Raw genomic sequence first — 13,815 nt, forward strand, 5'->3', positions numbered from 1 at the left:
GAGTACCTTGCTTTGATGTTTTGTTTGGCTTATTTTACATTTATTCTTAAGGCAGTTCTTCTTAAAGCAGGAAAAAATAAACACTAGAAAAAGAGTTTCTTATAGTGAGTGGTATTGTTCATTTGTGCATCTTCAGCATTTGTTATTTATTAATAGAACTGGAAAAAAAATAGCAAAGTGTCAATGCTAATATGGCATTGAAAGTTTCCTGCTGGCAATGAATGAAATAATCTGACACAACTCTAGCCATAGATGTTTTGCTTGCTGACTGCTCTCAGTTAAATGGTGGCTTGCATTTCAAAAAGGAAGGAAGCATACAGCAGAGCTTCTGCTACCTGAACTAATTTAAGAGTGCTAGTAAACAGTCCATACATTTGCAATAATGGTAGGCTTGCTCACAGGAAAAGAACTATACAAAGGCAGTACTGTAATGAAACCAGATGATTTGACATCCTTTGTTCATAGGTGATGAAAATACCAGTTACACAAAAATTCTGTTTAAATTACAAATGTATGTATGCAAATTGACAGCTGTGAAGACTGACAATTGTAGGATATTCTTTAATCTGGTTCTTATGAACCTTTGCACAGTTGCTGTAGGAATTCTGCAGATGTGGACTCCAGGAGAGGGATCTAAGCAAAGATTTTATCCTGAAACTTCCTCCCCTCTGCTCAAAGATACTTAAGAGAGTAACAGCTTCCTAAGGCCAGACATGCTGCTAGGGACATGCTGCTGGAGGCATTGCTGGAGGGACTGTTGGAGACCCACCCTAAGAAAGAGGCTCTCCATGCCAAAGGCCTACCCCTCTAAAGGGACTGTGATCTGTCAGGGACCCACAATGAGGTGAGAATATTTCAGAGGGGTTGGCAGCCTGTGGAAGTCCTTCCCTGCAGTGGGGTGGACATCTCTGAGTGAGTGTGGCCCATGGATGCCCCTGCTAGAGCAGGGATACTAAGAAACATAGTGACAGGAAAACTTGAAGAAGCAAAACACAGTTGAGAAAATGAGTAAAACACAAAGGGCAGGAGAAGAAAAGCAAGAAACAAAAAGAGAGCACATGACTCCAATGTCCTGCTCTGCCTCTCACCTTACTGGAGAAAGTAGGGTGGACTGTCTGTAACTTGTTGAAGAAAAAAAGGAAAGTTGAGGGAAGGAAAAGGGATAATAGGTGTTTGACTGAAGTAGAACCCAAGAGGAGGAAGGACAACTGTTTACTTAGGTGATTGATTGACTGTTCATACGCTCTTTTTTACTGAATGCCTGAATTGGTGATCAGAGGTTTGTGTTAACTGGTAATAAATTACTTATAAATTCCTTGAGTAAAAACTGTTTTGCCCATGACAATGTATGGAAAGTTTTCTTATCGCATAATCAGAAACAATCTGTCTCGACAAAAACTCCTATATGAGCAATCAGTCCCAGCCAAGGAATCTATTCATTCCTAGTCATGTGGTAAATATGACAGTCATGAAGATGGATGTGTAAGCAGCCATAATCATGTTGTCAGCTGTAAATTCATTATATGATTTAAAAAAATGTTTATAATAAAATTGTGCTTGTACAGTAGACCATTTGATAAAGAATAGACAATTATTCCCAATAAAAGAACTAGAAAGGGCAGGCTGTGTCAGTTGGATTGACCTGGCAGACTACATCTGGTTTGTAGGTCATTATCAAGAAGAACTGTGATTGTTCAAAATCCTTAAACTACTGTTTCTTCATTATTCTTCCACAAGTGCAGGACAGATCCCTGCCAAGGTTAGAATTGTATGCATGACCAAGTTTCACAGAGCAGCTGAGTGATAACAGGCTCTTGTTGAAACCTTAATCACAAAATCCCATTGATTTAAACAAAGACAAGTATATTAAAGTTACTGAATGGAAAAGTGGTGGTTTTTTTTGTTTGTTTGTTTTTGTTTTTTTTTGGGGTGTTTTTTTTTTTTTATTGTTGTTTTTTGTTTTTACTAGTTTAAGTATTTAACCATTTTCCAAGACTTGAAAAATGTATTTGCTTTTGTTCTGCAGTAACCTATTGTGTAATTATCATTACAGCATACTAGTATTCCACACCTGACCACTTTTTTTTTTTCAGCCATGGATGAAACTTACAACTTAAGCTTTAAAAATCTTCTGCAGCAATCTAACATGTTGATTTAGAAGAAAATATGTTTTTGTATCTTTATGACCTTGTCTGCATATAAATAAAAAACAGTACAACACATGCTATATTACTAGAACCAGTTATATCTAAACCTTCTTTTAAAAATCTTTTCTCTACACAGTGGTTGCATAAACTTAACTCTTATTCTTCATAGCAGTAAACTGATAGAACATCATGTTATGTAAACATAAATGAGAACTGCCAATATTCCACTGAAATGTGGTGCATATTTAATGCTAGATTTAAGACAGGATTGATTTCAGTTAATGTTCTATATGCAACTTGACAACAAATGTTAATTTCTAGAGAATATACCAGTACTTAAAACTACTGCACTTAAGTAATTATGCTTCTGATTAGAGCAAATGACTATACAAGAAATAAGAAAAGTATGAAGCTAATAATATGTAAATAACTATATATAGGTTCCACATACCTTGTGCTTTACTTAGTGGCCAGGGTAGCTGAACAGGTGTTGGGGGGGGGAGGGGGGAGAATAAACAGAAATATTGTTCTTCAGCTACAGGCCAGCAAAGAGAAAAAAAAAAAGTTGAAGGTTATAAAATAAAATCAAATATAACTGTGATTCTGTTTACACTATTTTTTAGAAAGGTTAGTAAGCTGGAAACACCATGTCGGAGAATCTGCCAGAACTAAAGCCTAAACCCCATTTAATTTTTTTGTATGTGTTACTGAACTCATATATAGATGCAGTGATTCCCTGTAACTAATTCTTGACAAAAACAAATTGAATTGAATTGACTTCTGAGGATGTTGCTTACACAGAAAACTTATATATATTTAATGACATTATTTTTATGAAAATGTAAAGATGATGTTGCACACAATGATACTTTATCCTTTTTTTCTGTAAATATATGTATTGGTTCTTAAATTGTAAATATTTAAGAATAGCTAACTGCAAAATCTAAAGTAGAAAGAACAAGTTTGGTACACAAACACATGCATAGTGTCAAAAGTTGGTATGTACAAAAACGTTTGCTATAAAAAGTGCTTATAAATAAGAAAACTAAATGGAAAATAAACTCATGGGCTTCTAATGAATTTTATCATTTTGCTTTTAAAATATTGCTTACAGTCTTCTAACTATTCACATATCACATCAGGTTTGTGAATTCTCCAAAATTATTGGTAAAAATAATTGCTGTCAACTGTATACATTTAAATAGCCTTCAGGGTGCATTGTAATTGATGAATATAGTCCAATATGATAAATCAAATATTGGTATAATATTACATTGTTTTTAATCTGATTATTTACAGCATAATGTTTCTCTTGGTTCCTCATGAGAAGCCAAAGTTGCCATATTTAATAAGTAAATTAGTTGATAGGTATCAGTATCTTGTAATTAAAGTGGGCAACTGAAATATCACCGATCTCATGCCTAAGGATGTATTTCCAAAGCCACTGGCCATCTGAGCCATGGCACTCACATGCAATGAAGTGCTGTTGTCATATAGCTGTGCATTGTCACAGGCCAAAACCATAATCCAACTAACAGCCATGAAAGCATTAGGCCCATCTTTGAGATGACAGGAGGAAAACAAATAAAAGGAACAAACAGAACTGCGCTCTCTACTACAAGAAACAATACACATTTTTACTAGTATGTTTATTTTTTAGATGATGACTGTCGTTTGGGTTCATGGTTGTTTTTTTTTAAAATTATTTTTCTTCTTTCTTTATGCAGCTGTACCACGCACAAGTGATACACAGTGTAGCTCAGTTCCAGAGCCTAGATATGGAAGGAGAATTGGCTCTGAGTTTTCAGCAGGCTCTGTTGTTCGATTCGAATGTAGTCCTGGCTATCTGCTGCAAGGCTCAAAAGCTATCCGATGTCATTCTGTACCTAATGCCTTAGCTCAGTGGAATGACACAGTACCAAGCTGTGTAGGTAAGCAATTGCATTTAAACTCATTTGTTTTGTCACACGTCTCTGAATCAGAATTCAGGAACTGTTTCAGAAAATAGTATTTAACACATATATTCACTCTCCTTCGATTAATATCAGTCATGCCCAATTTAAAAGAGCAGTTTTCCATATCAAAAAGTAATTGAGTACCAGCTGGCTGGTAGGCAGTATAGTGTTTCAAATAATTACTTAGATTATATGAACAAGTGTGGTGCACATTTTCTTGAACATTCATTATTTTCATGACTCATCTACAGCTTGAAACACAGGACATATTTTAATTCTCCAGAAGAGTCTTTACCTGTTTTATTATACAGTCTTTGTTGTATATTTCTATCTTCCATAGAATTATGGTGTCTTTTTTCAAGTAGAAGCATAATGCACAATTAGTAATGATAGAATTGTCAAGTATAGCTAATTTTCTAGTTTATCAACAGACCTCCAATAGGATATTATTTAGAACCTTGTTTTCTTGTTGTTTTTGTTTGTTTGTTTGTAAATATTGAAAAGTATTTCTTCATCCCTCCTTGGATTTATATCCCAAACTAATTGCTGTTCATAGGAATTTACCCTATGATCGGTTGGAATGTTTTATGAATAAATACAGGTGTCCTATTTTCTGTGTAGTGTGGTTTTGATTAGCTTAGCTGTGTTTTCTTTGACCTTAAAGAAGCAATTCCTTTTATGTTAAAAAATCACACACAGAATCACAGAATTTCTAGGTTGGAAGAGACCTCAAGATCATCAAGTCCAACCTCTGACCTAACACTAGCAGTCCCCACTAAACCATATCCCTAAGCTCTACATCTAAACGTCTTTTTAATGTAACCACACCATTTTACTAGCTAGGGCCAATGTTAGAACTATCTTAAGCTGGGGGTAAGTTCACAGGATTTCTGTCAATTGTGGTTGTATTTAAAGTTAGTACTTTGCAGTTGTTAGTTACACACTGGTAAGACATGACTAGGCTGAGCTGCAAGGCTGAGCTCACTCAAAGTTCAGTTTGGATTTGTTTATTCATGCTGCCTGTATCTTATGCTGTATGTCATTATTATATTTTAGATAACATTACTTTTTGAGTTCGGTTCAGAAATGTCTCTGAGTTTGTACTACGAAAGAGAATTAAAATAATTTTCTTATTAGTAAAATTATTATTACTTTTCTGTTCCTTGAAATGGTTAAGGTTTTGTAATAATTCATAATAATACTTTCTTTCAGTGCCATGTAGTGGGAATTTTACTGAGCGAAGAGGTACTATTCTATCACCAGGTTACCCTGAACCTTATGGTAACAGCTTGAATTGTGTGTGGAAAATCATAGTGACTGAGGGATCAGGTATTCAGGCAAGTCTATGTTCTGTCAAGCATGGAATATTAAGTATTTTGTGGTTCAGTTTAAAAAGTAAACGTTTATTTCTCTAGAAGTGCCAGAAAACAGTAATGAATTAGATTATTTCAGGGCTACTTCAGATATTTGTGCTTTGGTTTTCTTGGTATTGTTTTTTGATTAGCTTAATTTTAGTTGTTTACATAGGGCTATGAATGTGAAATAGTTAACAAGTGGGTTTCTCTTTTAACTGCAAAATACTGAAGGCAGGCCCTTCAATGCGATATGCAAGTGCCAGCCCTTTCTGTCTGCTAGGATATCACTAAGGCACTTGAAAAGTCTGCAACTGTCTTCGTTATCTTCTCATTTGCACTTTGAGTAATTATTTATAATCATTGAACATATGTGCAAACTCCTTCTTACTCAAATAGTGTCACATTCATATTTGCTAAAAGTTAAGACAACTTAAAAAGTTAATGTTTCATTTACCTTTTTTGTTTGCTTGGACATTCTTATTTATATTCTCTTTGGGGCATATTCCCCTTTCATTTTGCTGTTTCTAGAACATTTAAAAACAGATAAGAGGAGTTGGTTTTAAAAGTTATTTGGTGGCATTTTACAGATCCAAGTCATCAGCTTTGCCACTGAACATAATTGGGACTCTCTTGAAATATATGATGGTGGAGATATGACAGCACCACGTCTTGGGAGCTTTTCAGGTATGGATATGCTTTGATATAAACATACAGGGTATATTTAGGGTATAGGTACAGGGTATAGGTGTGTGAGAGAACATGGCTGGTTCTCACACATACACAAGGAGTGTATTTGTTTGAAATCTTTTATGATATAATTATGAAACTCATTTTGGGGGAGAAAACTTCAGGTGCTGTAAATGTGCTTAAATATTCAAAGAGATTTTCAGAAGCAAATATAATACTAAATTGTTTAACTTTCATTACAGGGATCTAGGTGATGATACTTCTGGAAAAAAAAAAAATAAATCTCTCACCTACAGCTCCCATAGAGAGGAGATAGTGATAGCAAGTGGTATTGACATTCAAGGAACTTTTTGTTTGATAGCTTTGACTTAGCTTATCCTTATCAGCTCATGTTTTTTCCAGGAAAAAGATGAACCGTTCTATGTTCATCAAAACTCACTGGACCTTAGAGAACAAAACAAACTACTACAACTGGGACATAACAAACCATGTCATTTCTCGTTTCACATATACATTAGGCATACATGGTATTACTCCTTTTTTATGAGACTTTTTTTTATAGTCAGAGCATGATCTATAAACCCAGCCAAGAGAAAAAATATCTCTCATGATCTTAAGTCATGAATTGCATTCTGAACTCTCAAACTATTCCAAGCCTGATCTGATTCTGGTGTAGCCAAATGATCTTGTGGAAATTTGCCTCTCTGGTTACTACACAAACTTTGAGAGAGTAGATGTATTTGGAGTATGTAAGGAAATGAATGATCAAATAAAAGAAACCCAACATATTATTTATTTGGGTATTGAATTAGATTGATATGATTGCACTTCAAAATCTAAATATTAAAATACTATAACATTTTATATTAAATGCTAGAAATTACACTGCATATTAAATTGGCAATAATGAAGAAAGAGATTATGAAATGTAATTAGCTTTTGACAGTTAAAATATGTGGCAAATATACCTGGTGGATAAAGAACTGATTAAATGATCCATTTAGCAATGTTCTATTTAACATGGCTATTTAATATAGGTTTGTGAGAAAATTACTGGTTCTCAAGATTCAGTACTTTCTTATCCTACACTAAAAGTGTGTAATCTTGTTTTAGCTTAAAAATCTTCCTAATTTCCAGGATAATTGAAAAAGACTTTTTTTCTTTTTATTACAAATATTTCACTGGAGATTGAGTAGCACAGTAGATTTATAGTTTTCATATAATGAGTGTTGGACAATACAATGAATGCTTGTGCGTGTAGGAAAATAATAGTGAAGAGTACTTAAACATGGCATGAAATCTGCTGTTCTCAAAACTGAACCAGTAATGTGACATTAAAACTGAATTCTTTTTTCCAGGTATAGTTTCATAAGTAGTAAAATTCAGCAGGCATCAATACTGTGTCAGTAAATCATGCAGAAAACCATTGTCTGCAGATTTTGCTGATTCTCTCTCTAAAATTCATGTGTGTTCAAAATATGCATTCAAAATGTACAGATATACATCTAATTACTAAGAATTTACTGAACTGTGCTGCTAAACAGTATCAGAGAGTTGACTGGAAAAGGTGAATTCATTGGAGTCCATTTCTTATTGAAGACTTCTCAAAGATAGGTTGCTCTACCATTTCTTTGGGTCAGGGCATGGAAGAGGATAGCAGTTGCCTAGGGTTGGGTGTTGTGGGGCAGGGCTGGGCACCGGGGCCTATGCCAGTGCCCCATCAAGGAGCAGGGCAACCAGGGGCACCATGGCAATCCCAACCACAGGCATCAGGCAGACACCTACCTGGGGATGGGAACGGGATGGAGCCAGGCTGAGACATGGGCCACCGGGTGGGCCCCGCTTGTCAGCGCCCATGGTGGACAGGGCAGGCCTATGGGGAGCTGTAAATGGGCTCAGCTGTGGCTTTTCTGGGGCAGGGGTTGAGAGCCTTGGGGCTGAAATGGGGTCCTGGGTGGAGGGAGGCCCTAGAGGGCTACCCTGGGTAGGACCAGTAAGGGCTGCTTGTTAATGCAGTCCTAAAACATTATCTTGACCTTTTTGGATTAATCCTGTGGGTCATCATCTATCAGTGAATGACAGAAATATTAGGGCTTTTTTCTTCTTTTTATGCTATGGTAATGTTTTTGATGTGAAGATGCTATTTTAGGGGAAAGTGATAGAAGCTTAATATACAAATCCATAACAAAAATACTGAGACCATGTGTTAACAGATGTAAAGATACCTTGTACTTCTGTCCTCCTGGTTGCAGAATATCTGGATTTTCATACAGCCATCTTGGCTGTATGGCTGTATGGCTGAAAGGACTGACATTGTGAATGCCATGAGGGGTTCTCTTCAAGCGTGCCATTGTGGCATGAGAAGCAATGGTGTCAAAGTTAGTTTCCTGTGCCTAATATTGACAGGTTATGCCTTTTAGTGGGCTGTTTCTTTTTGAGACCACATTTTCCAGATGTCATGAGACAACACCTGGAGCCATTCAGAAAAATTAGAGAACTATGAATTACATTTGTTTTCAGTATTGCTGGTTCATCAAAGGAATTCTTTTGTCTCATGAGGAAATGAGAATAATGCTGCCTTTATAAAATGAGCATTGAAGTAATTGCTTTTACAACAGTTACTGTATAAAAGCAATACCATTTGAAGACTATATATATTTGTATAGGAGTTTTTTGATTCATGAGTGAAGCTCAGTTGCCTTTCCAAATGCTTGAATTAAACAGTGTTATTAATAAGAGAGAGAGAGATAATTCTTATTGTATTATTATTGATCGATCTTACATAAACAGACATGTTTCCGGGTTTAAAAAATAAAGTTATGCACATAATTTTTTTTTAAAGTAAGGGACTGTTTTCAGAGGTTGTCTCTAAACCAGTTAATTATCCCATTTGGGAAGGTCACCATTTTTACAAATAGAATAAAATTTTACTTACCATATCCAGGAAGAAAAAAACTAGTGTTAGTCAGTCTTTTGTTAGAAGATCTTACAAGGGAACAGAAATGCATTAGCATTCATTACTGCCAGAAGAGCAATTTTGTTAAAGGAAGAGGACAGTCATTCTGAGTCAATATCCTCACCTTTACTGAGCAGACACCTTAGCCTTAAATGTATTTCAAATGCTGTTTGGATACCATGAAAAATCCTCCCTTCCAGATGTTTCACTGTTTTCTGTATTCCACTGTAAGTATTGTATGACATGAATGCTCTGTACTGTCTGTGAATTTCTGTAGCTTCCATGTCAGACAAGTAAAGACTTCCTTAAAGAGCTACAGTTTTAAAAGACCAACTTGTAATCTTTTTAGCTCTTCACTATCAATACATTTTTAGATTTAAAAGCTTTTACCTTTCTTAGTTTAGATTGTAGAAATGCAAAGCTAATTCTTTCTGGAGTTTCTTTTCAAGACTGAATTTCAAGCTCATACCTAAGCTGAGCACAGTTGCTATAGAAACAGCAAATGCCCCACAAGAAGCGGAAAATATTTTTTATGTGACCACTGTTCATTAGCTACCTGATACTTTCTTTGAGGATAGATGAAAAAAAAAAAGTCATTTTTAGCCTGAGTAGATTTGCCATCATTAGACTCTATGATGTGAGTTACGTATGGTAACACAGAAGAAATGTGGTGTCAGACTTAGCAATGCTAATAACAATCTATTGAATGTTACAATAAGCTTGTTGTATCACATGCACTGAATTCAGTGACACACAGTTTTATTATTGTTATTTGAATACTTTTTGCTTTCAACTATTCTATTATTCTATGAATTGGCTATATAAAGTTAGTATGTCTTTTTTTTTTTTTTTTTTTTTTTTTTTTTTTTAAACACACTGCACCTACATCTAAGTTTTGTGTCATATCCTAATAGTTAAGATAAGTGGTGAAATATTACAGTTGGAAGAAGATCTGGACACAGAAGATACAGACAAAATGTCCAGCCTGTCTGCTCTATTATGTACTGCTATTTTTTTTATAGAAGTGCAAAAAAGTCAAATGGCAATTAAGCTTATTACCATATAATATGAGAAGAAAATGAGCCTGTCTGGTTGAGTTCTGATTATGGTGTGTTTTTGTTTGTTTGTTTGTTTCTTTTTCAATAAAAAAATATGATATAACAGTTTATACAATAACTTCTATTTTTCTAGGTACAACTGTGCCAGCATTGTTGAATAGCACTTCCAATCAGCTTTACCTACATTTTCACTCTGATATTAGCGTGGCAGCAGCTGGTTTTCACCTGGAATATAAAAGTAAGACTGCTCGCTCTTTGAAACTTTCTCAGGAGAATGCATGCATAAGGACAGAGAGAACATTTATATTGTTGTTTGTTGTTGTGTTTTTTTCCCTGACTTCCAATCTCTACTCAGCACAAATCTGAGATAAATGGCATCTATTAAACCGACATTTTAAATGAAGTGATATTTGAGATTACTGAACTCGGCTTTCACAGTTAGCACCATACAACAAATTAAGATGCCAATTCAGGACAACGTTCAAAAGGTGTGGGGTTTAATATGTATATTTATTTTGTCATGTTTCAGTTTATTCTAAAATATAGATAACAGCAACAAACAAATTAGTTAGTTTCACCGTTGGCCAAATCATAAAAAACAGAACTGATAACACATTATTTTCCTTGCTATTCCTTCAAATTCCTTTCAACAACTGATGTAATTGAAAAACAAGCAAACAAACAACAACCCTCCGCCTCCTCCCTCCCTCCCCAAAAAAACAACAACAAACACAGCTTTATAATCTCAGAGCTACAATAAAACACTACAGTTCTCTTGGTAAATCACTAGTGGTATGAGCAGAAGAACCTAGGAAGGCTGATGACAGTTTTTGCAGTATTTATGTATTAAGTGTTTATGTATCAAGAAGCTACCCTCCTACCCTGAAACCTCTTGGATTGGTTGTGTTCCACTATGTTTCTCTTCCAGATTATGTCAGGGAGGTTAGAGTGTCAGATAAGAACCAGAACCTGTAATACAGAGATTTCCTTAACTTGTTTAAAATGTCTATTTTGTTACATCAATTGGGTGTTTGTAATACATTCCTACCACAATGTCATACTTCTTGTTTCCTCTGATCTTGATCCACAAACTCTCACCCAATCCATTGACCTGTATGTTGACATGTAAAAGCACCATGCCTTTCAACTTCTTCATATGGAAGGCTATCCCCTGATCTTCCCTGTGTCTTCCTGAAGAGCTTTTATCTGTCCAGCATACTACCCAATATGCAAGCTGTTCTATCACAGCTCAGTTTTGCCAGTGATTTTTCAGTTCTGTGACCATATGTGGAGCTCTAGTTCATCATACTTAATTCCCATTCTGGATGCATTTGTATTATACACTTGAGGTAAGTGTCCTTTCATCCTGTTTTTATGTTTCTGAAGGTGTCTTTCTCTTTGCATCAACATGCACCTTTTGCCTTCTGTACCATTTACTTTTTCTCAAAGGTTGTAATCTTCTTCCCCATCCTTCCCATGGTGAACCCCTCCTTCCTAGCTGGTCAGTGTTGGCAGAGATACTTTTTCCTACCCAGTCCTCTCCTTTATCCTACAGTGAAAATGTAATTTCGTATATGTTCTGAACAAGTACAAAATTATTCTAGGAATTTGTTGTACAATGAACATTTTGAAGTTCAATTTTTATCTTTTATTGTATCGGTTTTATTATCCCAGCAATTTCTGGAAAAAAAATTTATTCTGTTAACAAGTAAAAAGTGTTTGGGAGCATGCAAGGTCAGTTGGATTTATGCTTTTGTTTGTCTCCTAATTGTCAGTCTCACAACCATGCTCTGCTAAAACATCTATTGACTTCAGTGGTGCCAATATTTCAATGTCAATGTTTTTTAGAAAAGCAACAGTGCAGGTCAAGGTAACAAAATTCAGCATTCAGAGCTTACTTAACTATTCTGTTGACAGTCTGACAGGAGAGAATAATTTGCTTTCTTGTGTGGTATATAGTCTCTGCAGGGCAAACAGGAGTACAGTATATCTGTGCGTGTCTGTGAATACAGAAACTCAGCAAATCACCACAGCAAGAAGTTACTGTTTTATATTGAGTGGTCTCCTTTTTAGACCAACAAATAAGCAGAAAACAAAATACTTCTCAGTGCAAAACGGTGCAAATATTGCTCATGTTTGGTTATGAATTCTGAAGTCTGTGATCACTCAGTCACCTACTGGTTGAAGCAGCACTGGAAAAAAATAGCTTTTTCAGAAGTCAATTTAAAAGTCAATTTAAAATTGATTGAAAGGACATTTTTATTCCAAAGGATTGGGGTGTTTTACAGGTACAAAAATAGTGATAGTGGGGGTCTTCAATATCTATTTTTAAGTCTGTTCTCTTTTATGAAACAGCTGCAGCAGGATTTGGATCAGCATTCTAGTTGCAAAATGGTCAATCATTTGGGTTCACCTTGTCTTTTAAGTGTTTTATCAAAAGTAGTAGAACACTAAGACCAGATGTACAAGGCGGACACAACTGTACAAAAATTATGACACCCCATTATAAGTCCAGAGACCTGTGTTTAATAGTACTTTAGGGGACAGAGCTGGACTTGGGCTCTTCAGAATATAAGCTATTGGTCATGATATTTAAGTAGGTGATGGAGTACATGGTTTTCAGTTATTGTTCCAGAACACATTTGAAAAATTTATGAGAGAGAGCCTGAGAGTTTCTCTCCTTTCCTGTTGCTGAAATTCTCTACATACTTTGCTTACAAAGATATTCTTCTGAGAATTAGTAAGGTGGGTTCAGGTCACTGCAGGTATCAAAAGGTCTTCTTTCCTACTTTTTGTCAATTGTCAGTAGCTGCTTTTCAGGAACCCACTATCTTATCTTCTTTCAGTTGGTCTTTGCTGAAGACAGAGGAAAAGCAATAGATTTTGAACCCATTCATATGTTCTGCAGTTTAATGTAGGGCTTCTCCTTTATTTTATGTAGTTACGAGAAAAGAAATTGAGTGACAGGGGAAAAAACTGTTTCACAGATGAAGGACAGATTTCCAGAAATATGTAAGAAAATAATTTTCATAAAGACAGTAACAAGTGAGTATCACTTAGGAACATTCCCTTCATCTCAGAAGAAATTCCAAGAAGCAAGAGAAACAGAGGAGTATCCTTAGTTGTCCTCAAATTATTTTTATTCAGAAGATAAATTATTTATCTAGAATAGATAAATAATATTATTAAATAATTATTATATATAGAATTTTATTATTTAATTATTATTATAATATTATATATAGAATAGATATTATATATCACATTTGTATAATAGAATAAATGGAGAGGAACTTCTACTTAAAAATGTATTTTTCAGAAGTGTAAATGCGATAAGTATGCCTGGATTTAGGTTACTATGTTAGGGAAAATAGCTTTATTTCAGTAAAATATACTTAATTTACTTTTATATGATCACATATATTCCACACTGCATATTGCTTTTTTAAAGTAACTTTATAAAACTTAATAAATACTTTATAAAAGATTCAGCTTCTACTCACAGCTTATTTATATGCTAAATATTTCAAGTTAATTTAAATAACTTAATAAGCCTTGTTTTATTTCTTGAAAAGGTGCATTCCTTTTAACTTTTTAAATTCCTTTTAAATTCCTTTAATGGAATTTTAATGGAAATTTATGTATGGATGGAATTTA

General features: G+C 34.8%; 1 protein-coding gene across 1 annotated transcript in view; it reads left to right on the forward strand.

The window, feature by feature from the left end:
• CSMD1 (CUB and Sushi multiple domains 1) overlaps nt 1–13,815 on the forward strand; it is a 1,186,176-nt gene that overhangs the window by 1,003,402 nt on the left and 168,959 nt on the right. The window contains exons 34-37 of the mRNA XM_084516291.1: nt 3,875–4,078; nt 5,315–5,439; nt 6,045–6,141; nt 10,292–10,396. Of these exons, the coding sequence (XP_084372417.1) occupies nt 3,875–4,078; nt 5,315–5,439; nt 6,045–6,141; nt 10,292–10,396 (531 nt within the window). The remainder of the gene's footprint in view (nt 1–3,874; nt 4,079–5,314; nt 5,440–6,044; nt 6,142–10,291; nt 10,397–13,815) is intronic.

The sequence above is a fragment of the Aythya ferina genome, assembly GCF_964211825.1.
Source record: "Aythya ferina genome assembly, chromosome: 3".
Lineage (NCBI taxonomy): Eukaryota > Metazoa > Chordata > Aves > Anseriformes > Anatidae > Aythya > Aythya ferina.